Source organism: Neoarius graeffei, chromosome 20 (assembly GCF_027579695.1).
Source record: "Neoarius graeffei isolate fNeoGra1 chromosome 20, fNeoGra1.pri, whole genome shotgun sequence".
Lineage (NCBI taxonomy): Eukaryota > Metazoa > Chordata > Actinopteri > Siluriformes > Ariidae > Neoarius > Neoarius graeffei.
Window position 1 is genome coordinate 42,536,167 of NC_083588.1, and position 24,339 is coordinate 42,560,505.

The following is a 24,339-nucleotide window of genomic DNA, read 5'->3' on the forward strand; positions in this document are numbered from 1 at the left end:
GCAGAATATAAGTACATTTAACTCATTTGATTGGTGCTTTATCCAACAGGACTTGTAGAATACAACTGAGCGGTTAAGTTAGTTCATACACCGTGTGATCCAGTTTCTGTAAGAGGGTATGGGCTGAAAGTGTTTAAGGTCAGATTCAGTGACTGGTGTGCTTGGCCTCCAATCCAGTTTGATATTCATAGATGGGATACCGAAGAGCTGCCACGGCTGGAGGTGTGTCTGGTATGGAGAACGAGAGGGAACATCCTTGTTATTTACAGTTGCGTTCTTGGCATCGTCCTAACTGGACCCTCGACACACGCAAACATTTCACTACAAAGTGTAAAGCAACTGGAAAGAGTGGGGTGCTCCGTATATTTGAGGGGAGAAAGTTTTCACGGAGTGTAAGAGGTTAAGAACCTGGCGTTTTTGCTGTAAGTGGAGGACAAATAGACAGGTCAGGGGCTAGAGTCACTATTTAGCAGTTTTGTAGCTGTAATGCATAAAATCATGCACATACAGGTCAAAAGCTTCATTGAATATTCACATCAAATGGGTGTTTCTAAACAGCCCCAGGTTACTGGGCTTGGAATCAATAACAGCTGGTATTCTCTATAGCAGGGTAAAAAGCTTGGCAACTAGGGGGAGCCACAGCCTAGCGTCATTGCTTCTCTAGACTGAGATGAGCTGGTTTGAGCATTTCATAAGGATGCCACGCCCTGTTGCCACAGAGAAGCAGTTGGAAGGCCAGTTCAGATGATGTGAAGCTGAAAACTAATGTGTATTTTAACATCGTTTTCTAGGCGAGTGCTGGTACCACATCCCTGCTCCAAGCAGACAGACTCTCAGACAGGTGGCTGTGGGCAGGACCTCTGTATATGCTGTTGATGAAACGGGTGAGAACTAACGCCAGTACTCACTGTATTACATTTTTAGGCATTTTACAGACCCTTTTCAGTCACATGACCTTCATAAACGCGACCGCCATTTTGGACATGTAGTGGACTTCGGCTCGAATCAGTTTGAATGCGAGGAAGGCGACAAACGAAAAACATAAAAGAAAAAGGAGCGAGATGCAGAAAACGCCTTCACTATCCAGCGACGTAGGGCATTTACAGGGCGAGCAGAGGGAGAGGTATTTGCAAAAATTGAGGTTAGCAGGCTTAGAGAACGACGTTTACCTGCTTCCACCAGGATTGTTCACTGACGTACGGAAGTACATGAAGCCCTCGTCTTTACCTGACTTCAGCCCACATGATCTGTATACCTATGTCGTTAAAAACCCATCGCCATACACATACACGCCAACGTCCGAGGTTCCAGAGCGCGCTCCAGCTTGCTCCAGGAGTGCTCCGGCCGAGGTTCCGGAGCGTGCTCCAGCTTGCTCCCCCTCAAATTAAGCAGCGCGCTCCGGAGCAAGCGGGAGCGCGCTGCTTAATTTGAGGGGGAGCAAGCCGGAGCATGCTCCGGAACCTCAGCCGGAGCGCACTGCTTAATTTGAGGGGGAGCAAGCCGGAGCGCGCTCCGGAACCTCGGAAGTTGGCTCCGGCAGCTATTTACACTGGATCTGGTGTAAATAGCTGCCGGATCATAATTACAGTAACAGGGGTGATAGCGTTCCGGCGCGCCGTGGCTGGGGAAAAAAAAAAAAAAATCTAGTTCGCCCATTGTCCTGTGTCATTCTGAGATGCGCAGATAGACAGTAAAGGGAATTCCGAATTCCCTTTACTGTCTATCTGCGCATCTCAGAATGACACAGGACAATGGGCGAACTATATATTTTTTTTTTTTCCCCAGCCACGGCGCGCCGGAACGCTATCACCCCTGCAGTAAACTAGTAAATACAGTAAAGGAAAAACTTGAGACTGAAAGGTTTTAACAGTCATCCAAATGACTGAACGTAAACATTGCTACAGTAACATACTAGCTACTATGTTGTTGACATTAGCTAGTCAACAATAGCTACTACAGAAGAACAAAGAGGTTACAATGGGTTATTTTAGCCTATTTGGTTACACACTCGCCGCCACAGAATGTTAACAGCAATGTAATGCCTTTTCTGGCTAATTTTATTCGTCTTACCTCCAACAAAGTGGTCACTACACAAGCGTTGGTATGCCGAGGGCTGCCAATCTTTCCTGTTAATGGCCGCTATCCATCTTCTCCGTCGGGATCCGATAAAATGATAACCCTTGCCTTGTTTGTTGATGGTTACTACATCCAGGTGCACAACAATATAGTGGCATGATGGAAGTCTTGCTGAAAGTAAAAACTTTCTTTGCTGCCGTTCCTCAATGTTGGCTGTGGTAAACTACTGGTAGTACATGTCCAAAATGGCGGCCGCGTTTGTCGTGACGTCACGTGAAAAGGGTCATACTTCAAAAAAGGTTGACTTCCCTCCCCCCCCCAAAGTACAGAAAATGATGTTGAATAAGAAAAGGGGAGGAGAAATAAAACCTCTCCAAACCAACACACACTCCTTGGGTTCAAATGTCTTTCATGAAATTTTATTTCTCTTGACACCAAAGAGCACCCAACTGTACACATTTGGGTAAAGACGTGTATGAGAGAGAACGAGTATACCTATCTTTTTAATCCAGAAAATGATGGTCGTCACTGATGTGTGTTTGTGTTCTAATACAGGCAGTCTGTGGTATAGGCAGGGTCTGACCCCTAGTTATCCTCAGGGTTCGGCATGGGAGCTCATCTGTGGTAATGTGTGCAAAGTCTCGATTGGACCGCTGGACCAGGTATGAAACCGCTCACTTGTCGTTCTGTAAAACATGGTAACATTAGTTTGTGGTGCCCTGCAAATTGTAATCTGGATTAAAATGACTGCTGACCCAGCTTGGTGTTTCCCAGTGGCTATGATGGCCATGTTAATGATTTTCTCCAGGTTTGGATCATCGCTGATAAGGTTCCTGGTCATCCAGCAGAGAGTTCTGGCACTGTGTGCCACAGGCTAGGAGTGCGGCCCATGCAGCCTAAAGGCTTATCGTGGGACTTTGGAATTGGTGTAAGTTTTCACGCCATTTATTGTCCATTACTTCCCATGGTGCCAAACCTAGACTTGGACCATATTAGTTAGACTAAAGCAGACCTATTCAGCCAGTGGTCCAAATAACAGAGCGGTGATGGCTAGAGCGTCAATGCACTGAGTAATATTTGTTTGCTTTCCAACTGCATGCCATTTTCCCCCTAACTTAGTCTTGGCCAATTCCCATCCACCTCTTCCCCGTTATAAGCCAACTACCAACCAGGGAGGGTCAAGGCTAATGTACTTTTTCCAAGATGTGAATCCAGCCAAGCAGAACTTTTTGAACTGCTGCTCATGCTGCATCATACCACATTCGAGGGGGGAAGCAATATCTGCCCCCTTCCACATGTATGAGCTCAGAAACCCATGATTGGCTAGAGCTGCTGTAAATAGTAGTGGAGAGAGTATGCCATTCCTCCCACCCAGAGAGCGCAACCAACTTTGCTCTCTTGGAATCCCAGCTACATATGGATTCAAACTCGTGATCCCGGGACAACAGCAGACACTTTTTTTCGGGCAACTCAGGAGCCGTCCAGCAATGTTTTTCTTGTGTAATTCTGGCTCCAGATTTTTCCACATTCTCCTCCCTCCAAATTTGATCGCTTGCCAATTCTCACCTACCCACTAGCCAGTGTCCCCCCCCATTGAAATTCTCTGGGATGCACTGGAGAAGACTTTACAGAGGATCAACTGTCCCATCAAGAGCTTGGCAAAAGATTAAAGGAGAACTGAAGGCAAATTTATCATCACCAAAATTCTATATTTCTCATTTTATTAAATATAGGAACGCATTTCTGACAGCTATTTTGTCGCTGCTATAGCAAGTTATGAGTGTTTGAAATATGCTCTGTAATACATCAGTCGATATGTCAAAGCAATGGCTGTAAACGAGATGCGTTGAGACCTGTGCGAGACATCGTAGGACGGAAGTAAAACGTACAGCGGAAATCAAAGTGACCGACGTCTGCCAACGTTGTCAAAAGACGCGCGCGCCCTCTTTCGAATGCTGACGGAATCAAGACGGAAGTTTTGTTTGTTTTGATAGCAATGAGGAAAGTTTGAAAAAAGTAGGCAGTAATCGTCATTTAAACTCGTTTTTGTGCAATATTTCGTTTGGGAAAACAGTTTTCAAAATGGCGGCAATGACACTTCATGTTTCGAAGTCTCGTGAAGATCGCGTGGATACGTGATGCCTGCCGTGGACCAAACGAACTAAATTCAACAAGGCTAAAAACCGAATAGGCCAATAAGTCTCATCTCATTATCTGTAGCCGCTTTATCCTTCTACAGGGTCGCAGGCAAGCTGGAGCCTATCCCAGCTGACTACGGGCGAAAGGCGGGGTACACCCTGGACAAGTCGCCAGGTCATCACAGGGCTGACACATAGACACAGACAACCATTCACACTCACATTCACACCTACGGTCAATTTAGAGTCACCAGTTAACCTAACCTGCATGTCTTTGGACTGTGGGGGAAACCGGAGCACCCGGAGGAAACCCACGCGGACACGGGGAGAACATGCAAACTCCGCACAGAAAGGCCCTCACTCGAATCCAGGACCTTCTTGCTGTGAGGCGACAGCGCTAACCACTACACCACCGTGCCGCCTAGGCCAATAAGTATAATATTTAATTGCAATTAGTTGCCAATACAAGTCACGATATAAGGTTACTAAAACAAAAAGCGTAATTGAATAACGTTAAGATATAAAGCAAGTTTAAAAATGACTTCAGTTCTCCTTTAATCCAACTCTGGGTGGAAATAAATGTTGTGAAGTTGCATAAGGCTGCTGAAACAATGCCACAGTGAATATGTACCATAATCAAAGCAAAAGGTGGTCCAGTGAAAAATGAGTTTAGACTTTTTTTTTTTTGGCCAGGTAGAGTATTACAAAGCAGTTACACTGGAGACTCCTTCCAATAAAAAAAGCTAAATAAATTTCTACTTATAGAAAGCCTAATCCATGAGCTATTCTAATTTTTCCTTTGTTAAATAATAGGATGTTTTAGTCTTCTTATGATTTAAGCTTAGCTTATGCAAAGTGCTCACGAATCAAATCCCTGTGAGTGAGCTGTCTAAAGTCCTTCCCGTGCCATATGGTGCATTAGGGCGGCACCCATCTCCGTAGCCCTCGGCCTCTTGCCTATTACATAGCTAGGGTTACAGTGGGGGGCTGGTAACCGCGAGAGTTTGACTCCCTACTCACATCTGTATTGCAGCGTGCCTTGCCAGATGGCAGTAGGTACCATTTTTATGATGGTCTTTGGTATGACCCGACCGTGAGTAGAACTCGTGCTCTCCTGATCGAGAGGCGGACACGCTAATCACTAGACCAACTCGCGGTCGTGAGTGAGCTATAGTAAAGTGTTTCAACTAATGCATTACTAGAAACTTATTTGCCTTGTAGCTGCAAATACTGGCAGAACTTATTGGAAAATTAATCAACACTGTCTGACCAATTAGAATAATCAACAGTACACCTACAGCAAGCAACCCCTACCTAGATTAGATGGATATAAATATGCAGGGGTACAGATTAACCGTGGAGGTGTGCTTTTGTGCTGATACAGGGAGGATGGGAACACTTGTCAGTGAGGGGAAACTCCACCGAGGCCCAGCGTGTCGTCCCTCCCAGCCCTCAGACCAACAGGAGCCAAGAGCAGGTGAATGGCAACGCTGCAGGATGTTAAGACTCCTCACTAGCCCTCACCACGTCCCACAAGTGCGCACTCGCACATGCTGAGGCATTTTCTGTTTTTGTTTTGTGTGTCAAATTAAAAAAAAAAAAAAAGTATTTATTTTCTCATTCATTTTCACGACACGTTTTATCTTGGGCCGGGTTGAGAGTCTATCTCGGAAATACTGGGCATGTGGCAGGAGAACACTCTGGGTGGGACACCAGTCTGTCATAAGCACGCGCGTACACGCACACACATTTACACCTAGGGGCAATTCGTCTTCGTCCTGGCACATTTTAGGAGGTGGGAGGAAACCTAAATGCAGAACATGCAGAGAAACCCAGACGGTAACCTGAACTTCGGACCAAATTGAAGACTCCAGAGCAGTGAGGCGGTGATGACACCTACTGTGTAGTCGGTATTTATTTTGGATTTACTTAAATTATGGCCCATGTCTGCTACTTTTAATCCTTCACATCACTGTTGTCTTTAAATTATACTGCTACAAAATGCTCAGTTATTGTGTATACTGATAATCACGTCTACCTTTTGAGCACTATATTAAATTCATTTCTTGAATTACTGACTGGGTATGGAAAATAAAATGTGCATGATGCTTGGTTTTTTTTTTTTTTTTGCCCCCCTAAAGAAATAAAACATTTCTCTTCAGCCCAGAAGCATTCACCAGTACAGTACCAGTACACTGTAAAAATCCAAACTGGCACTAGAACACATTCATGAAGTCAAGGTCATTTTTTTCATTTATTTCCATAATAAACAGTGTAATTATTTATAAACAATTCATTCAATTACACCAAGCATGATCATCAATATGAAGTTTACAAAAAAAATGTACAAGTTTAAGGACATGACCTGCATTTTCTCAATTATTTTTACTTCAAACATAACCATTGTTGATCATGTTCAAACCATGATATGTCACGCTTTAACTTTAAATTACAAAATGTTACCTTACGCCGAGGGCTTCCATCATTCCCAATTTACAGACAAAAATTTAACATTTATATACATCCGTACAGTTCGACATTAAGTTACGCTTTCAAGATGTGCAAGATTAAGCAAATGTGTATATACACTGCAGAATAAAACCAAAATATTTCCTTGAAATACAATTTCAAGATCAACTGAAAGAGTGCTGGTAATACAAACATCGTTCTGAAACACAGCTTACTTTACTGAATTACAAAAGTAATTATCCTCTACGCACCCGATCATCTGGAAAACATCATGATTTTCACAATTAAGACCAGGAATAAGCAAAACCAGAGACTTTCCTTTTCGTAGTTCCATAAACAGAGCAAAAACATTTCAAATACTCATCATCATGTCAATTCTGTAGCTTATTTAAAGGAGTTCAAAACCATGCATATACCAAACAAAGGGAAATTCCTGACTAAACTATGATTGGCTGATTTAATTGATTACCACATTTATATATATAAAAAAAAAAACGGCTGAAACTTTTAGTGTCCGTCCATAAGCTTCTCTTTAGTGTTTACTTGAGGGCATTTAGTAAAATATATACGTGTTTATCTATAGGAAGTTCTTAAATACCAATCAATCATTAAAGTATTCTGAATGTTTCTCATGAAAGCATTTCATTAGCACTATATTACAATTCATATTACATTCTAGATGAAGGCAACGTGAATGAAAACTCAAGACAGTGTCATGATAAAATACAAGCTACAATCTAAAACTGGAGGAAGGAGAGAGAGAGAGAAAGAGAGAGAAAGAAAATCAGCTGCTCAGTAGATTTCCACCACCTTGAAAAATTTTGGTTAATTTGCATAAAATAAAGGAAGAGATAAAATGGTCCAAGTTTCAAAGTTCTCCTTTTCCATATTTAACACATCTGCAAATGCATGATCAACAAATACTTTTGGAAAATGACTTTGTTTCTCCTTTCACTTTTGCATTTAAAAAGAAAAATAAAGTTCTGTATGCTTTTTTTTTTGTTTTGTTTTTTTTAAATATATTGCTCAGTCCTACTAAACTGCGATAATGAATAAAACTTCCTAAAACCCCACTGAAGCAAAAACTCTCCGAGGAGAAAATGACGCTCCTTACCTCGCTGTACAGACTGACGTTCCTAACGCTGAACTAATCGGAAAACCCTAAAAGAAACACAGCCATGATGAGCATTTAACCAAAACGGACACACTACAGATCTTTTTGAAAAATTTGGAATGGTTCAACAATAATCATCCCTCCATATCTCTCAAACAAAAGCGTTTACAAGAGTTTCATCTTAGGTACAATAAATTGTAGGCCACGATTAGAAAATCTATAGTCAAAACGTTGTGCAAAAATATCTTTAGCCATCAATGCTGCTCTTATTTCAAAGCTAGTTCTTAACAACAGGTAAGCGTTACACACTCGGCACATAAAATTTATTGTTTCAATCTAAAAGCCAAGAGAAAAATTGCACAACCGTGAGACAGCCTACTGGCCGATCAGTGATTTGTGAAAAGTACAGCTCAGGTCATTCGGTGAAAGTGTCAACAAAACGTGACATGAAAATCAACCACACACGCACAAACAAACAGGGGCGGGTTTCCCAAAAGCCTCTTAACACTAAGAGCATCTTAACTAGGAGAGAGAGCATTCATTGTGCTGCTCGCTCTACCATTTAACGATGATCTTTGTGCTACGATGCTTTTGGGGAACTCGGGCCAGATCAGGAAATGCTGTCAAGGCTTATTAAAGCATGTCAAACACAACAGGTTCCTTCAATTCCGCAGACTCAGTTTATGGAGGTGTCAAAACAGTAATGTTTCATTTGCTGAAGTGTAAGAAGGGAAATAAACAGAGGACGTTGATGCCAGTGATTCACTCTGTGCAGATTCTCTTCAAAGAAATAAATGTTGCCTGAGAAGCTCATCACAGCCTTCAAGGCAAGTTCTCTCGGTTCTCTTCAACACTTACAAAACGTGTCCTTTTAGCCCAAATACTGCATCCAGTCTTTAGTCTTTCTCTCCGTCTTCACTGCTTCCTGAGTAAGACACCACAAGACAAATTAACTCGTGCAGAGTTGTACGATTATGGGTTGTTTTACAATCAGGGTACGTAAGCTAAAAATCACATTTAACACAAATGGCCCTTTTCCACTACCCTTTTTCAGCTCACTTCAGCTCGCTTCAGCTCACTTCAGCCCGACACGGCTCGCGTTTCGACTACCAAAAACCAGCACGACTCAGCTCGTTTCAGCCCTGCTTAGCCCCTAAAACTCGCACCGTTTTGGGGTAGGGCTGAAGCGAGCCAAACCGTGCCGACTGAGGCTGGGGGCGTGAGCAGACACTCCCCTGTGCACTGATTGGTGAGGAGGAGTGTCCTCACATGCCCACACACGCCCCGCGAGCGCGCTGGGATCTGTAAACACCGCAAACCCGGAAGAAGAAGAATTACAAATTACGAGAATTTCTGAAGCCTTATGCGCCTCGCCTCATCTATACGCTCTTGCCAGTATCTGTTGGCGTTGTCAAGCCACAGCACCAAGACCAGCAACACTAACGACTCCATGTCCTCCATGTTTATTGTTTACTATTCGGGTCGTGAGACTACTGCTGAAAAGATCACTGAATCAGTGACATACAGAGCATCGTGCACGAGTTCGCGGAGCGCAAGGCTCGTCGTATGCCCTTCAAATAATGCGCGCAGTAGGCTATTGATGTTTTATTATGAGCCATGGACAGTATGTCGCCGAATGTTTTTTTGTTTCTGAGTTACATGCTCGTTTGAAGGACTTAATGTACAAAATAACATAGTTGCACCCCGTAGTGTTGAAATTGGTAAACACAGTGCATTCAGTGAGGTTTGCACCGCCCTCCTTTTATTTCTGACTCTTCCCGTCACCGTTGCAACCTCTGAGCGCTCATTCGTATGCCCTTCAAATAATGTGCGCAGTATAGGCTATTGATGTTTTATTATGAGCTATGTACAGTATCCTAATGTTTTTTGTTTCTGAGTTACATGTTCATTTGAAGGACTTGATGTACTAAATAACATAGTTGCACCCGGTAGTGTTGAAATTGGTAAACACCGCAGTTGCGGACATTTTGTAACCTAAAATGATGTTATGATAAGCTTTAATAAAATGCCCGGTCATTTGCCCCGCCCCCGGCCCGGCTCTGACTTGTTCCGCCACTGTCACTGATGTCACTGTTTGCGCTGCTTAACGACATCACGTGACGTCCACCCACTTTCGCTAACTCAGTGAGGTTTCGCTAACTCCACCCAATGTGTCCACCCACTTCCAGCCAGCACGGTTCAGCGCGGTTGTAGTCGAAATGCAACTTCAATAGCCCTGCTCAGCTCGACTCAGCTCGACTCAGCTCGACTCAGCTCGACTCGGCACGGCACAGCCGCGTTTGTAGTGGAAAAGCGGCATTAGACTACGTTCAGACTGCACCCTGAAACGACCCATATCCGATTTTTTTGCCCATATGCGACCTGTATCTGATTTGTTATTAACAATCTGAACGAGACAGATCCGATTTTTTCACATGCGACCCAGGCCGCTTGGATATGTGGTCCTAAATCCGATGCATATCCGTTATTTTCACATGCGACTGCAGTCTGACCGGACAGGTCGCATTCACGCGACCTACAAGTCATCAACAAGAGACAAACGTCACTATTCTGCATTGGCTAATCCCACCTCTTTGGTGGAAAACAACATTTGTACAGTTTTCAGAATTTAAATAGACTTTTATAGAATTGATCAAGCTAATGGTGGATTTGGTAGGGACCTGGATGTTGATCTGTTAGCCTGATTAAATAAAACAGTTTCCATAACTGATTTATAACTTAAACCATCCTGTATTACAAGATTATAAGATTGTTCTGGAAATTTCCAGTAATTTGACACCTTCGGTCTCATTAGTCTGCTGCCCACATTAATCAGATTATTGTGTGAGTTCCGCTGTCGCCACAAAAACCACATTGCCAGGTCTCGCCTCATCTCCATCGCAAACTGCACTGGTGTTTCTGCACCTTGAGCCAGCGCTGAGAGAAGTTGCAGAATTCAGCTGGCTATAAACAATCTAAAATATTTATAAAAATGTAGAAAAAGTTTATTAATATGACGAAATAAATATGTGCAAATTATTAAGCCTGAAATAAGAGTTTGGTAATACAGCGGCCGTATCCCAAATGACTGCCTACTGAAGCTCGAGTGCACTATATAGAGTTTAAAACTCCATTACTTCCTAGTAACACGTAGTGCACTTATATAGAAATTAGAGACACATTTAGGAGTCAACCCTCGTTACCAGGCTACACGTTTTCATTTCAGTTCAGAAACAAAAACACACACGAGACCTCACACTTTAACACTAACCAGATAATTAAACAAACAAACAAAAAAAGAAAATAATTAAACTTGAAGAGTGCGCTTTTTTTGTTGTTTACGTATTACGTAGATGTGCTTATTACGTGTCAATTTGCGCATGCGGGACACTTTTGGGTCGTTTTCCGTTCATATTGGAGATCGCATACAAGTCTCATATAACTGGTAATGTGAACGGCCTAACAAAAAAATCGGATTTCACAACAAATCGGATATGGGTCGTTTCAGGTTGCAGTCTGAACGTAGTGTTATTATCTTCAATATCAAAAGGCTTGACTAAATAAACTTGGTTGTTTATTGTAGCCCTGTGATAGCTCTATTTACCATGCAAAAAAAAAAAAAAATTGGTGATAACGTTATTTTTGGTGAATGTATGGCAATATACGTCAATAGGGGTGTTCACACGGCACATATTTGCATCAATGTATTTTGTTGCGATATATCTTACACCGGTGTAAATTTTGTGGAGCGTTCACACGTCACAAACCTGCTTACTAGAGAGAAGCGTGTTAGCACCGGTGCAGCCCCACTTGCGTTCACACGGCAGTTTTTGCGACCGTGCTATACGATAGTAATAATGCGGAAGTGAAATATGCGCATGCGTGAAAATGTACTTCCTTTTCCCGGTTGTCATGGCATCACCAAGCGCCGGGAAAACAACGTGGATGAAGACACCAGTGTTGCCAGATACTGCTGACGTTTTCCAGCCCAAAATATGTTCAAATCCGCCAAAATGCAGTTAAAACCGCCCAATCTGGCAACACTGGAAGAAACGTTCTGTTGTTGTTGATATTCGCCATTTTGGAAGCGCAAAATACCAGGATGCAAATTATGCAATGCCCGTATGTAATCAACTCTCCTCACGCGTAACGAGTCTACCCCTGTAGCGTTCAGACATCCCATTTTATATCGGTGCTGCCCCGCAAACTAGCATTTACTCCGGAGTAAATTTCTTAAACCACCTCCCGAGCAGGGTTAGATTTGCACCGGTTTAAGCAGCTTTCAGCGGTTACACCGCTATAACGTTGTACTGTGTGAACGCTCTACCGGGGCAGCCCCGGTGCTACACCGGAGTAAAAGTTGCTGTGTGAACACCCCTATATTTAGCAAAATTACTTGTGTCATTTAGAAAAAGTGCTTTTTTGACCACAGGTAGCTCCAAAAGGGATGCACTTAAATCATTCTTTATACCATAAAACAAATATTTGGTTCCATATCACTGGAAACATAGTTAAGTTTTAATGTTGAATGCCAGTAAGTTTTCAGACTATTTTGATCAAATTAGTATGTAATTGTGTCAAAAAAAAGTCCTCTCAGAGACAGCTAATTTTTCAATATAAAATAACATATCTAAAATGATTATTTTCATCCGAAAATGTGGTCAAGATATTGGGACATAAATATTAGAGACAACTTTAAAAAAAAAAAAAAAAAGCTTACAAAGCTTACAGCCTTATATTTAAAAGCACTATGGAAGTAGTGGATTCTGAATTGTCCAAAAAAAAAAAAGTCCTCTCCGAGAATCACTTCATTTGTTTCTCCCATCTTATAGCAGATTACACACAACTACCATACACACGTCAAAAAATTACCTGAAATCTGTTCTTTAACTTGTCCTTCACTTAAAAACTGGTACAAGAACCAGTTTGAATCAATTTGAATTTTGGACCCCTGTGACACAAACTTTGTACCCTGATTGTAAAACAACCCTTATACGGTCGTGAAAAAATAAAGTACATCCCATGGAAATTGTAGACTTTTCTCAACATATTTAAACAAGCAAACATTTCACTCACTACAGTGCCTATGGATAAAGGTGATGAATAAAACAACAAAGAAAATGAGCTTTCAGTCATTTATTCAACAAAAAATAGCAATAGATGTAATATAATATTCTTCTGCGGAGAAAGTAAGTGCACCCTTGGCTTCAAAACTAATTATTGCGCCCTTTAACAGAAATAACTCCTTGTAGGCCTTTTGTAGAATTGTCCACCAGTCTCGGACATCGGCTTGCTGAAATTTTTCACCACTCTTCCATGCAAAATTCCTTCAGGTGCAAGATGTTTGAGGGTGTTCTTGCATGTACTGCCCTTTTCAAATCTCCCCACAACATTTCGGTGCTGTTCAAACCTGGGATTTTAACAAGGCCATTCCATAACCCTCCATTTCTCTTTTCTGAGCCATTCCTTGGTGGATTTGTTAGTGTGCTTAGGATCATTATCTTGCTGAAAGGTCCACCTCTGGTTCACCTTCAACTCTTGAACAGATGGCTTCATTATCTTCAAGCACTCTTTGATACAATTCAGAATTCACAGTTGAAAATCAACGAATGCAAGCGTCCCAGTCCCCGAGGCAGCAAAACAATCCCAAACCATGACCTTTCCATCACCATGCTTCACAGTGATATGAGGTTCTTCTCCTGAAAAGCCGCCTTTTCCATGTACTCTTACTGTGGCCAAACAACTCTACCTTTGATTCGTCTGGCCAGAGCACGTTCTTCCAAATGGCCTGGTCTTTGCCTATATGTTAATTGATAAACTGTAGTCTTGCTTTAACGTTCCTTTTGGACAGCAAAGTTTTTTTTCTTGGCACGCCTCCCAGGCAGGTCAAATGTGTCCAATCTCTTTCTGATTGTAGAGGTGCAAAAGTTACCTGCATATCCAGTGATGAAATTTTGGGGTTCTTGGAGACTTCTTTTAGCATCAGACGGTCTGCTTGTGGGCTGAATTTGCTGGGGTGGCCAGTCCTGGGCAAATTGGCATCTGTTTGAAATCTACACCACTTGTAGAGGATTTTCCTTATAGTGGAATCTGTGGTTGGTTGAAGAGAGCAACTGGACTTGCTTGAAGATTCTTGAAAACGTTTCGCCTCTCATCCTAAAGGCTTCCTCAGTTCTGTCTGACTAATAGGGAGTATCCAGTATTTATCCTCTCATGGATCATCATAGAATCCGAATCAGAATGCTGATGTTCATTTTTGTCAACCTGGAACGACCATCATTGAACAGAGGTGGGTGTCTATGACATCTTTTATCAGCCGCCTACAATGCAGCCATCAGCATTCGGATTCGGATTCTACGATGATCCATGAGAGGATAAATACTGGATACTCCCTATTGAGGTATTTCACCTGACGTCACAGGGTCACGTGACGCCCCGGTGTCCGCCATTTTGAACGTCAAGAGAGGGAGAACCAGCTTGAAAAAAAAAAAAAAAAACGTGTTACAGACACCTAGAATAGATTAATTTGTCAGTAAGCACTCTATAAATAACCATGGTGTTTGCTTGTTGTGCTGTGGGCTGCCACAACAGACAGGGACAGCGTGCAGGACGCTCCTTTTACCGGTTTCTAGTGATGGGAATTTCGGCTCTTTTTCGGGAGCTGGCTCTTTTGGCTCTTCTTACTATAAGGAGCCGGCTCTTTCGGCTCCCAAACGGCTCCTGAGATTTTATTTTTGATTTAATTGCTGCAATTAACTAGTTAATTAATTACATTATTATTTATATTTTATCAATAGGATGTTTTCCATTTTATTTTTTAGTTTTTGTAGCCATTGTAAAGCTTTGTAAAGTATAGCAGTGCAACAATGTTCTAGCTATAGAAATAAAACTTACTTACCAATTAATAAATTACTTTCTCACAAACAATGCAAAACTGTGTTATATTACCAATATAAAATACACAGCTGATTTTCCCCTCCTCAGGTGCCTCACAGACTCCTCTCCCCTGCGCTCCACAGCTTTAAGCATTACACTAATTTTCGTAGCTGTGAATGACATCAACCCCCCCAACCAAAAAAAGTAGGCGTACACCATGCTACTTTTTTTCCTTTGAATGGTAATAGACAACACAAAGACGCAATCGGACAGCAACTTTTTTTGTGAAAGTCTCTCTCTCTGAGGCACCTAAGGACAAAAAACTAATTCAGCTCCCCACCGAAGAGCCGGCTCCCGTCGTTCACTTCAAAGAGCCGACTCTTTGAACCGGATCGTTCGCGACCGACACATCACTACCGGTTTCCTACTGACCCAGACAAGAGGGCCAAATGGATTGCAGCTGTGAAGAGACAGGATTGGGAGCCAACAGAGTACTCCAGACTTTGCAGTGATCATTTCATTTCAGGTTAGTTTATCAGTTAACGCAGTTTTGATAAAATATATAGCAAAAAGTAAATGGGTCAGTGTTTGTTAACCCGTCTGAGCAGTGAAACAAGGCAGTGTTAATTTGTCTAGGGTTGCATGTAGCAGACATCAGACATAAAACGCAATAACAGAGGCGAGAAAGAAACGGGACACAGAAATAAATAAACAGGGCTCCATACCAAGGCTGGGTACAGTGTTTGTGATAAAAGACAGATCCAATTTAACACGAATCACAGCTTACTTTCTTGTTAAAATGTGCAAAGGTCTCCACCATCTCATACCGCCTTGCACTGAAGGACTTAAGCGTGCCGTCCAAAATGGCTGCGTCACGTGACTTGGTCACGTGGGTGAAATACCTCAATTAGTCAGACAGAACTGAGGAAGCCTTCAGGATGAGAGGCGAAACGTCTTCAAGAATCTTCAAGCAAGTCCAGCTGCTCTCTTCAACCAACCGCAGATTACTATGTACCTGGATGACTGAGATTCTTCACAGATATGTTCTTACAGTGGAATGATTTATTTCTAATAATTTAGAGATCTTTTAAAATCCTTTGCCAGATTCATAGGTATCCACAGCCTTTTTTCTGAGAGCGCTTTTTAGATCTTGGCATAACGACACCGCACACACTTCAATAGCAAAAAGAACACCAAACTCTAGAGGTCAGGTTCCACCTGCAGGAGTGCAATGGCACCGAATCTGGAAGACCTGATTCTAATTTTATGGACTTGAAAGTTTGATAAATGTAAGGGTGTACGGACTTTTCAGATTTTTTAAATTATGAAAATGATTACAAAAATGTCAATTTTATGTGTCGTTTGTTGGAGTATATTACCTTTATCTGTAGGCACTGTATCAAAGAGTGATACTTGTTTAAATATGTTGAGAAACGTCTACAACCTTCACGGGACGTACTTTTTTTTTTTTCACAATCTCAGGCAAACCGTGGGCCTCGTTTATCAAGCTTTTAGCAAAGTTGTCTGTAATTCTTTTTTCATATGCTAAACCGTACTACAAAATCCCACCAGATTTACAAGTTTCAGTAAATAGCTAATAATTTTATAATGTAAAACCATCTGGGGAAGCCAAGGCCAAACGGTTAGAGAAACCGCTTTGGGACCACAAGGTCGCTGGTTCGATTCCTTGAGGCCAAGTTTACATTAGACCGTATCTGTCTCGTTTTCTTCGCGGATGCACTGTCCGTTTACATTAAAACGCCTGGAAACACCGGGAAACGGGAATCCGCCAGGGTCCACGTATTTAATCCAGATCGTGTCTGGTCCGGTGCTGTGTAAACATTGAGAATACGCGGATACGCTGTGCTGAGCTCTAGCTGGCGTCGTCATTGGACAACGTCACTGTGACATCCACCTTCCTGATTCGCTGGCGTTGGTCATGTGACGCGACTGCTGAAAAACAGCGCGGACTTCCGCCTTGTATCACCTTTCATTAAAGAGTATAAAAGTATGAAAACACTGCAAATACTGATGCAAATACTGCCCATTGTGTAGTTATGATTGTCTTTAGGCTTGCCATCCTTCCACTTGCAAGTGATAAGTGATATGCGCTGGGATCTCACACACAGCGGCTCAGTCCCGAATCACTGCTCGTGCACTTCACTCGCGCGCTCTGTGAGCTGCGCAGGGCCGGAGTGCGCACCCTCCAGAGGGCACTCGCTGTTCAGGGCGGAGTGATTTGGAGCGCAGGATGCCTGCGGAGCCGAGCGTATCCGTGTATTGGCGTTGCTGTGTGCACGCGAATCGTGTATTGGTGTTGCCGTGTGCACACTAATCGTTTTAAAAACGTTAATCTGATGATCCGCTGATACGGTCTAATGTAAACCCCACCTGAACCAGCAGGACTGGCTGAAGTGCCCTTGAGCAAGGCATCTAACCCTCAATTGGTCCGGCAAGAGTGGTGGCGTACCTTGTGTCTGATTAGTGATTATCAGTTCGGGCAAAAACCCGGCCGTAACGTTATAACGTAACCCGGATATAAAATGGCAGTAACAAATTACCAATTAGAGCTGAAGGTTTACATTAATGAGTTTTTAATCATCAAACCAACTGCATACCCCTGAATACTGTATTTCTTGTACTGATGTTCCCGTGAAATGAATTTCACATGCGTTCTTATCCAGCTTGATTCACGAGACCCCATGTTTCTTTGTGCTTCTGATCTGGATGTTCATATATGTGACTGAGTGACTCACCTCCTTGTTCGATGTCCGAGTCTGTGAGGTGGGTGAGGGAGAAGCTGGCGATGTTTGCTGGAGAGATGGAGAAGCGGGAGTATGTGGTGGAGCTGCTCCAACTCTGCTCTGAGGAGCGGCTTGCAGGGGGTGGGGAAAAGTACGCCGTTGTGGCCTTGCTTGCACACTGATCACTTCCTGACTTGGGGAGGAAGGAGGGCTCTGGAGAGAAGTCATCATCCCACTCAAACGCACCACCTGTGAAGCAATGTTCCATTTTTCAGATCCTTATTATTAGGACTCCTGGTGAAGGAAATCGTATGCAAAAACGCATCGTTGGCAAAACATCACGAGGATGTGTATGAAACGGTCTTCACTGCCATTACCTTCTTCATCTGTGGAACTTTCGGAGTTCGTAAATCTGTTCAGGTAACTGGAAGAGGCCACCGGGCTGCTAAACTCAGACACCTGGCTGTTGGAGCCCGAGATGTGCGCTCCAAGCTCCTTTGTAGGGGTTTCCTGTTTGGACAGGAAAACTATTTAGAGCACAAATATGTCACTCTTTAAATTAACTTACTAGTCTATATGCTCCGTGTGCAAAACAGGGTTATTATACAGTACCTGTCAAAAGTCTGGACACCCCTACTCATTCATAGGTTTTTCTGTATTTTGACTAGTTTCGACATTGTAGAACAATACTGAAGACATCAAAACTATGAAAATCACATGGAAAACGTATGGAATTATGGTACAGGTTCATATTTTAGATTCTTCAAAGTATCCAGCATTCACCTTGAGGACACTTTGCACACTATGGAGCACTTGCATGTGACATCACAGCCGATCCAGATTGTGACAGACGCCATCTTGTCGGTCAAACGCCATATTTCCGCCTTCTACTTCTAGTTCTACTTCTGCTTTTACTTCTACCTTTTCTTCTGGAAAACCCTACTATATACAATTCTACTACAATGGCTGCGGCTACAAGCTCTCCCTACCTGTGCACGATTTTTATGTTTTTTGTGTGTATTTTTGCGTGTTGTTCGTCTGTACCGGACTTCAATATCCACTACAACCGTATGGACTTACTGGACATTGGTTTCCAGCAGAAAATGACAGTTTGTAGCGATTTCCATCGCATGCACAACGTTCCGGACGAGATAGTGAGACCAGCGGGGTCTCCGTGGATTGTTATCGGAAGCAAAGCAAAGGAGGCGGCGCCGGGAGCGGAAGCAAAAGCGAGGCTGCAGAGCCGGCCTGCTGACTAAGCTCAGAAAACAGCCACTCAAATCTCCACTGCCAAGCCTCTATCTCTCCAACGCCAGATCCATGTAAACAAGACGGACGATTTGGAATTACAGCTGGAATTACCTTATTCTATTCTATAATCGGCTGGTCAGTGCTATACTCAATACTTAAGTGACTTACCCATCCAATGAGGATTCTTGTTTACAAGATGCCACATCTGAGTCGCTGACAAATCCTGAATTTCTGTAAAGATAACTGTCCAGAGATTTATAAGCACGCAGTGCTTCACCACTGAAAGCGAGGGAAAGTTAATGAGGTAATTATACACATCTGGGTATTCCGCTGGCAGTTCAAAATCCGGTCGTGAAAACTACGTCCGGTAAGCCATAAGGGTCACTAATCTGTAGCTCGTTTATTTTAGACATATATCTAGTTATCTGTTCATTAGAAAAATGAGCCGTGTAGTCCGTCGGTTGAAACTGATCCATTCTGTACACGAGTGCAGCAGTATTCAGCGGTGTTTTTTACCGACAAGATGGCGGTTGTGTACTTTCCGGTCACGTGACTGCAAGATCTCTATAGGCATTATCTTAACCAGCTTCATGAGGTAGTTACCTGGAATGCTCTTCAATTAACAAGTGTGCCTCGTCAAAAGTTAGTGTAATTTCTTGCCTTCTTAATGCATTTGAGATCAAAAGGTAAATAAAAAAAAATAAACACAACACAATGAACAGCCCTATTCCACAACTGTAGTAACGCATATTATATCAAGAACCGCTCAACTAAGCAAAGAGAAACGACATCCATTATTACTATAATACATGAAGTATCTTAATGAATAAAAATAAAGAAAAACATCGAATTGGAAGGTGTATCCAAACTTCTGACTGGTACTGTAGTTTTGATTTTTGTATTTTAATGTCAAATTCTTTCCAACTAGCTTGTGTGTGGCGGTGTTGCTTTCTATTAGTTTTAATTTTTTACGTGTTACTCCTACATTTTGATATATTTATACTTTTTTTTTTTAAATAGAATATTCCTGGTATGAAATTGTCTACCATTAACAAACCGTATGTAAGCAATATTATACCTGGTCAAAGAGGTAAACCGTGACATCGTCAAAGAAGGACACTACTCTTCTGTTTTCTGTGTTACTATTCGATGCCGTTGTGGATGTGTGTGTCTGGAGCGATTTGGGTTTTAACAAGCTTTTGAGGTTGCAGGCGTCACTGTTGTCGGACACTATAACAGGCACCGGATGTACAGCATCATCCTCGCTTTCAGATCCGGAACTATGCAGTCTGTATGCGCGCATGTCATCATCTGAGTCATCGCTGTTCTCATCCTCCTCGTCAGCCTCCATGCCGTCTTCTGAAACTCCAGTTACTGATCCATCCAACTTGCCAAGGTATCTTCCTTCCATATCGGGCTCCTTTTTCTTTGGGCCTTCCCCAGCATAACTCCTCACTAGTTTTGCGTGGACTACATTTTCGGCTGAAGGCATTACTGAGGTAGAGGATGCATCTTCTTGAGCTTCAGGGGTAGAACTGGGACGAGGTGGATTTGTTAAGAGATCAGAAAAGGATTCAAACCTCTCTTCTTTCGGAGTTAAATCAGACGCTGGCTTTTCTTTATCCCAGTCTTCTTCTGGACTCAAAACCAACTCTGGTTGGACACACGTTCTGGACACATCTACACCAGCATCAACTGTAGGACCAACGCGTTCTTGCTGATCACCAGACGCTACACATACTGGGAGAGATGATATCCCTTCTGTCGACTCACACTCATGACCAGTGGAAGAGGTCTCAACCCAAGGCGACGCAGCAGCAGCAGGAGTTCCACCGCTGGCGTCGTCGCTCTTCTTGTCCAGCTCTTCACTGTCTGAGAAGTAAGCAGAATCTCTATAGCTTCCACCAACAGGTGCATCACCAAGTTCTTGGCGCAGACCATTTCCATTTTCCTGAACATCAGGTACACTGTCCACTTCAGACACTATTATTTCTGGAGGAGTCAGCATTGCAGCAGCAGGCTCTTCTTTCGCACCATTTACATTTTTCTCTGAGACGTCATCCGTGCTTGGTTGAGAATTCCACTCGGGTGATTCAATGTTCTCGGTTTCATATCCACTGTCAGCAGGTCTGTAAGGTGGTTGGAGCTTATTAATGAAAGGATCTAGCGTTTTCCCGTGCCCCACCTCTCTGTGCATGTCTAGAGAATCTAATGAATCAGGGGTTTCAGCTGAATTCTCAACAGCCGGTAAAGTGAACGAAATGCTGTCCTCCAGAAGGCTGTCCTGGCTGATCTGGTCCAAACAAGAATCCAAGATCAATGGTGAGGACATATCCTGAGAAACATGGTTGTCTACAAAGTGTTCTTCCTGAGCTTCATGCAATGGAGCGTCTTCGGTTTTGCTGAGGATGATATCCCTTTCTGAAAGCATGTCACTGAAGGAGTCACTACTTGTTAAGCCTTCAGTTATACCGCTATCTACTCCTTCGGTTGATTTATCTACAGGTGAAGAGAGCTGGCTCTTCTGCTCAGAACACTCGCCTACAATTCCTATGTCCTGTCTGTTCTCCTCAGAGACAGGGAGGCATTCTTCAAGGACAGGGGTATTGGCAGCTGTGCACAAATTGTCTGTAGCAGCACTTTCATCATTAAACCGATGACTACTGGTTGGACTCGGAACAGCAATCTCGGCGCTCTCAGAGGTAGACTCGGAAGTAGAATAAATCCAACCACCTAGTTTCGCGTTTTCATCATTTGAAGAGCCAGTTATGTCTGGCAGCTGCTTGCTACAGGTTTCTTCTGTTGAGTATATATCTGAAGGCACCAGTGTTTCACTTTCCTTTAAAGGTGATAGGAAATCTCTTAAAATTGGGTTTACCAAGTCCAAGAATTCCTCCCTAAGCTGTGCAGAAGTTACTACAGATTCTGACGGGCCATTCAAATTATTCGTAGCATCTACATTTTCAAAGAGGCTTGGCGATACGTCCGTTTTCTGTAGGTCTCTGGACTCTGGAAAACCAGAGCTCTCTTTAATGAGGCTCTTTTCTTTTAGGAACACAAAGTTGTCAACCAGTTTCTCTGTGTTTAGAAGCTTTATTACATCCGCATTACCGCCATCAAAGTCTTCTGAATTAACTTGTTCAATACCTAAAAAAGAAGTGCTCAGATCTTCATTCTCCACTGTGCCCTTGGTATCACCATGAAAAGGTCGAATGTCCGGGAGCTCCATGAACCCACTTCTGAATGAATTAGGTTCCTCCGATTTTGAATCTTTCTCACTGAAAATGTCTGCTTGGTAAGGACTCTCGTGTTCACTGGAGGACCATATGTGGCTGTCCTGAAGAAACGAGTCTTTAGAGTCTATACTCTGGTGAAAAAAATCTGCGTCTGTGCTAGACTCGTCTAACTTGATGTCCTGCAAGACGATGTACTGCTCCTTGTTTGATGCAGTGGCTCCCTCAGCACTCTGACTGTCCATGACTCCAAGGTCACTTTCATCTTGCTCCTCTAACTGAATGTAGTACTCGTTCCCAGAGTTCCTCTCTCGTGCATCAAACACTGGCAGGGTTCCTGGGACTCTTTCAGCCTCTGCTTCACCTCCAGTCTCAGGGAAGTGAGCCTGGATGTCTTGTCGTGGCACTGGAAAGAACATGCTGTGATAATTGAGAGTGGTTTCCATGGAAGAGCGATTGTGGCTGTCGTAGTGGTCATGTCTTGCAGCCTCCCACACGTACTCAAAACTGAGGCCATGACTCGTCTCAGTCACAGTGAGCACCTCATCCGGTTCTCGGCCATCGTCAAACTGCTCTAAGATGGGGAAGGATGAATGGCTGACGGTAGTCTGCCGGGTTGTAGGATTAGGCTTCAGAGAGCTCCAACGCTGCTCAAAGTCATCTTCAATTTCTTTTTGTCCCTGCATCCGGAGGTAGGTGAGCAGCCGGTGAATTTCCTCAGCTGTGGCCCTTTTGTCTGCAGGCAGCCAGCAAAACTGCAGCACCTCATACCTGCAAAGAAAACGCTAAATTAGCCTGGATTTAAAACGGAACCGTAGAAAAGCACGTGTTTTTCTTTACAGACAGCTGTGACAGACTTACCATCTTTCTGAGTAAGGTAGATCGAGGTGAGGCTTGAGGAGTTTGATTTGTTGATCTCGGATGACGTGGTGAAGAACCTCTTTATCGGACAGATGTGTATAGGGATGTGTTCCCCTCTCAAATAGCTCCCATAAGGTCACACCCAAAGCCCTGAAAAGAAAAATCTCTCTTCACTCCTGAAATTCTGCATTACTCTGAACTACAGTACCACTGACACTACGAAATCATTAATAATGAATATTAGGAGAAATGTAGCTTCATAGAAGAATGACATTGTGCTTTTTATCCACTTTGAGTAACATTTAAGGTTGTGAAACAGCTACAAAATAGGTTTGTTTCTGTTTTCACTACAGCTACGCCCTCACCAATACCTCTTTAAGACAAAAAAAAAAACATATGTTCTAATGAAACCGCTAAGCTATCCAACCTGAAGACTTTGACAGTTTTTACCTTGGACTGTTAAGAAGTGACACAGAAGATGCTTTCCAAAAACGTTAAATAAACTACATAAATGTTAAAAACAGGGATCCCAGCAGTAATTGAAAAAAATAGAGGAATGTAAGAAACTATCAGCAGGGGTCAAGGGGGCTGCCTGAAGCTGTTGAGATTTTAACATTTAAAGATGCTATAGAACACATTTTTTACATAGATTTAACATAGAGAAGCAACAGAATTTAACCATAATGTGTATCTATTTGATGCCATATTTTGTAATCAATGACATAAGTGGCAAAAAAAAAAATTATAAAAATTAGACGAAAATGTAGCTTTGAAGAATATACTTGCCTAAATATTCCACTGATTTTGTTATAATATAACAATAGTATCCATAGTTCATCTCATTTGTTTATTTTTTTGTTTCAAGTTAATGTCAAAACTAGGCTAATATAAGCCACATTCATTTTTCAAAAATCATGAATATGAGCAGAAATCAATGATTCAGTAATATTAGGTATATGCATATGTACAGCAAATACTGGAGATATTTGATTTAAACCTCTCTCTTTTTGAAAGGTTTCACTGCAAAGGAATTTAATGCTCTTTTCTGGGGTGCATTCTGTCTTTCCTCCAGTTTTCTCTGCTTTTGTTTCTCTGATCTTTCCTTCTGCTTTTCTGATGTTCCTGCAGTGCTCTGAATTAAGTTCAACCCATTAGAATTAAATTAAGTTCAACGCATTAGAAACAAAAGCACGAACGGAGTTAAAACATGTTTTCTAGCAAATGGGCGCAGCCATATTGTTTTCTCGTTCTATCGCGTACAGTCTCGCGGTATTTACATCAATTTAACTTCCGAGTGTTCCTGATCAGCCTGGTAGATGGCGGTAATACACATCGATTGTTAACCGCCAATAAATCGACAGAAGAAGAGTGTTCCCGAATGTCAACGAGAACAAACGAAGCCGACGAAAACATCGCTAAACAAGCAAACCAAATCAGAACGTATTCTGCTGGTCATTTTACTTAAACATATTTTTAATGGATATACAAGAGATTTAAAAAAAAACTTTCGCTAGAAAATAGCGGAATTCCGCTAAATAGCGGACGTCTGGGATCCCTGTAAAAAGATCTCCTGATGG

At 42.5% G+C, this 24,339-nt stretch overlaps 2 protein-coding genes across 6 annotated transcripts in view; one reads left to right on the forward strand and one right to left on the reverse strand.

Moving 5' to 3' along the window:
- Window positions 1-6,204, forward strand: part of tecpr1b (tectonin beta-propeller repeat containing 1b) — a 67,374-nt gene extending 61,170 nt beyond the window's left edge. For all 3 annotated transcript variants that reach the window (XM_060901739.1, XM_060901741.1, XM_060901742.1), the window contains 4 exons: window positions 792-884; window positions 2,632-2,738; window positions 2,885-3,004; window positions 5,599-6,204. In XM_060901739.1, coding sequence (XP_060757722.1) covers window positions 792-884; window positions 2,632-2,738; window positions 2,885-3,004; window positions 5,599-5,718 — 440 coding nt within the window. In that variant the 3' untranslated portion in view covers window positions 5,719-6,204. The remainder of the gene's footprint in view (window positions 1-791; window positions 885-2,631; window positions 2,739-2,884; window positions 3,005-5,598) is intronic.
- Window positions 6,205-6,483: 279 nt separating this feature from the next.
- lmtk2 (lemur tyrosine kinase 2) overlaps window positions 6,484-24,339 on the reverse strand; it is a 71,190-nt gene continuing 53,334 nt past the window's right edge. For 2 of the 3 annotated variants that reach the window (XM_060901744.1, XM_060901743.1), the window contains exons 10-14: window positions 22,763-22,912; window positions 19,747-22,672; window positions 17,795-17,927; window positions 17,430-17,666; window positions 12,919-14,273 (exon numbers count right to left, since the gene is read on the reverse strand). In XM_060901744.1, coding sequence (XP_060757727.1) covers window positions 14,221-14,273; window positions 17,430-17,666; window positions 17,795-17,927; window positions 19,747-22,672; window positions 22,763-22,912 — 3,499 coding nt within the window. In that variant the 3' untranslated portion in view covers window positions 12,919-14,220. Of the gene's footprint in view, window positions 8,723-12,918; window positions 14,274-17,429; window positions 17,667-17,794; window positions 17,928-19,746; window positions 22,673-22,762; window positions 22,913-24,339 lie in introns of those variants that run through there. The other variant, XM_060901745.1, reaches the window with a different exon arrangement.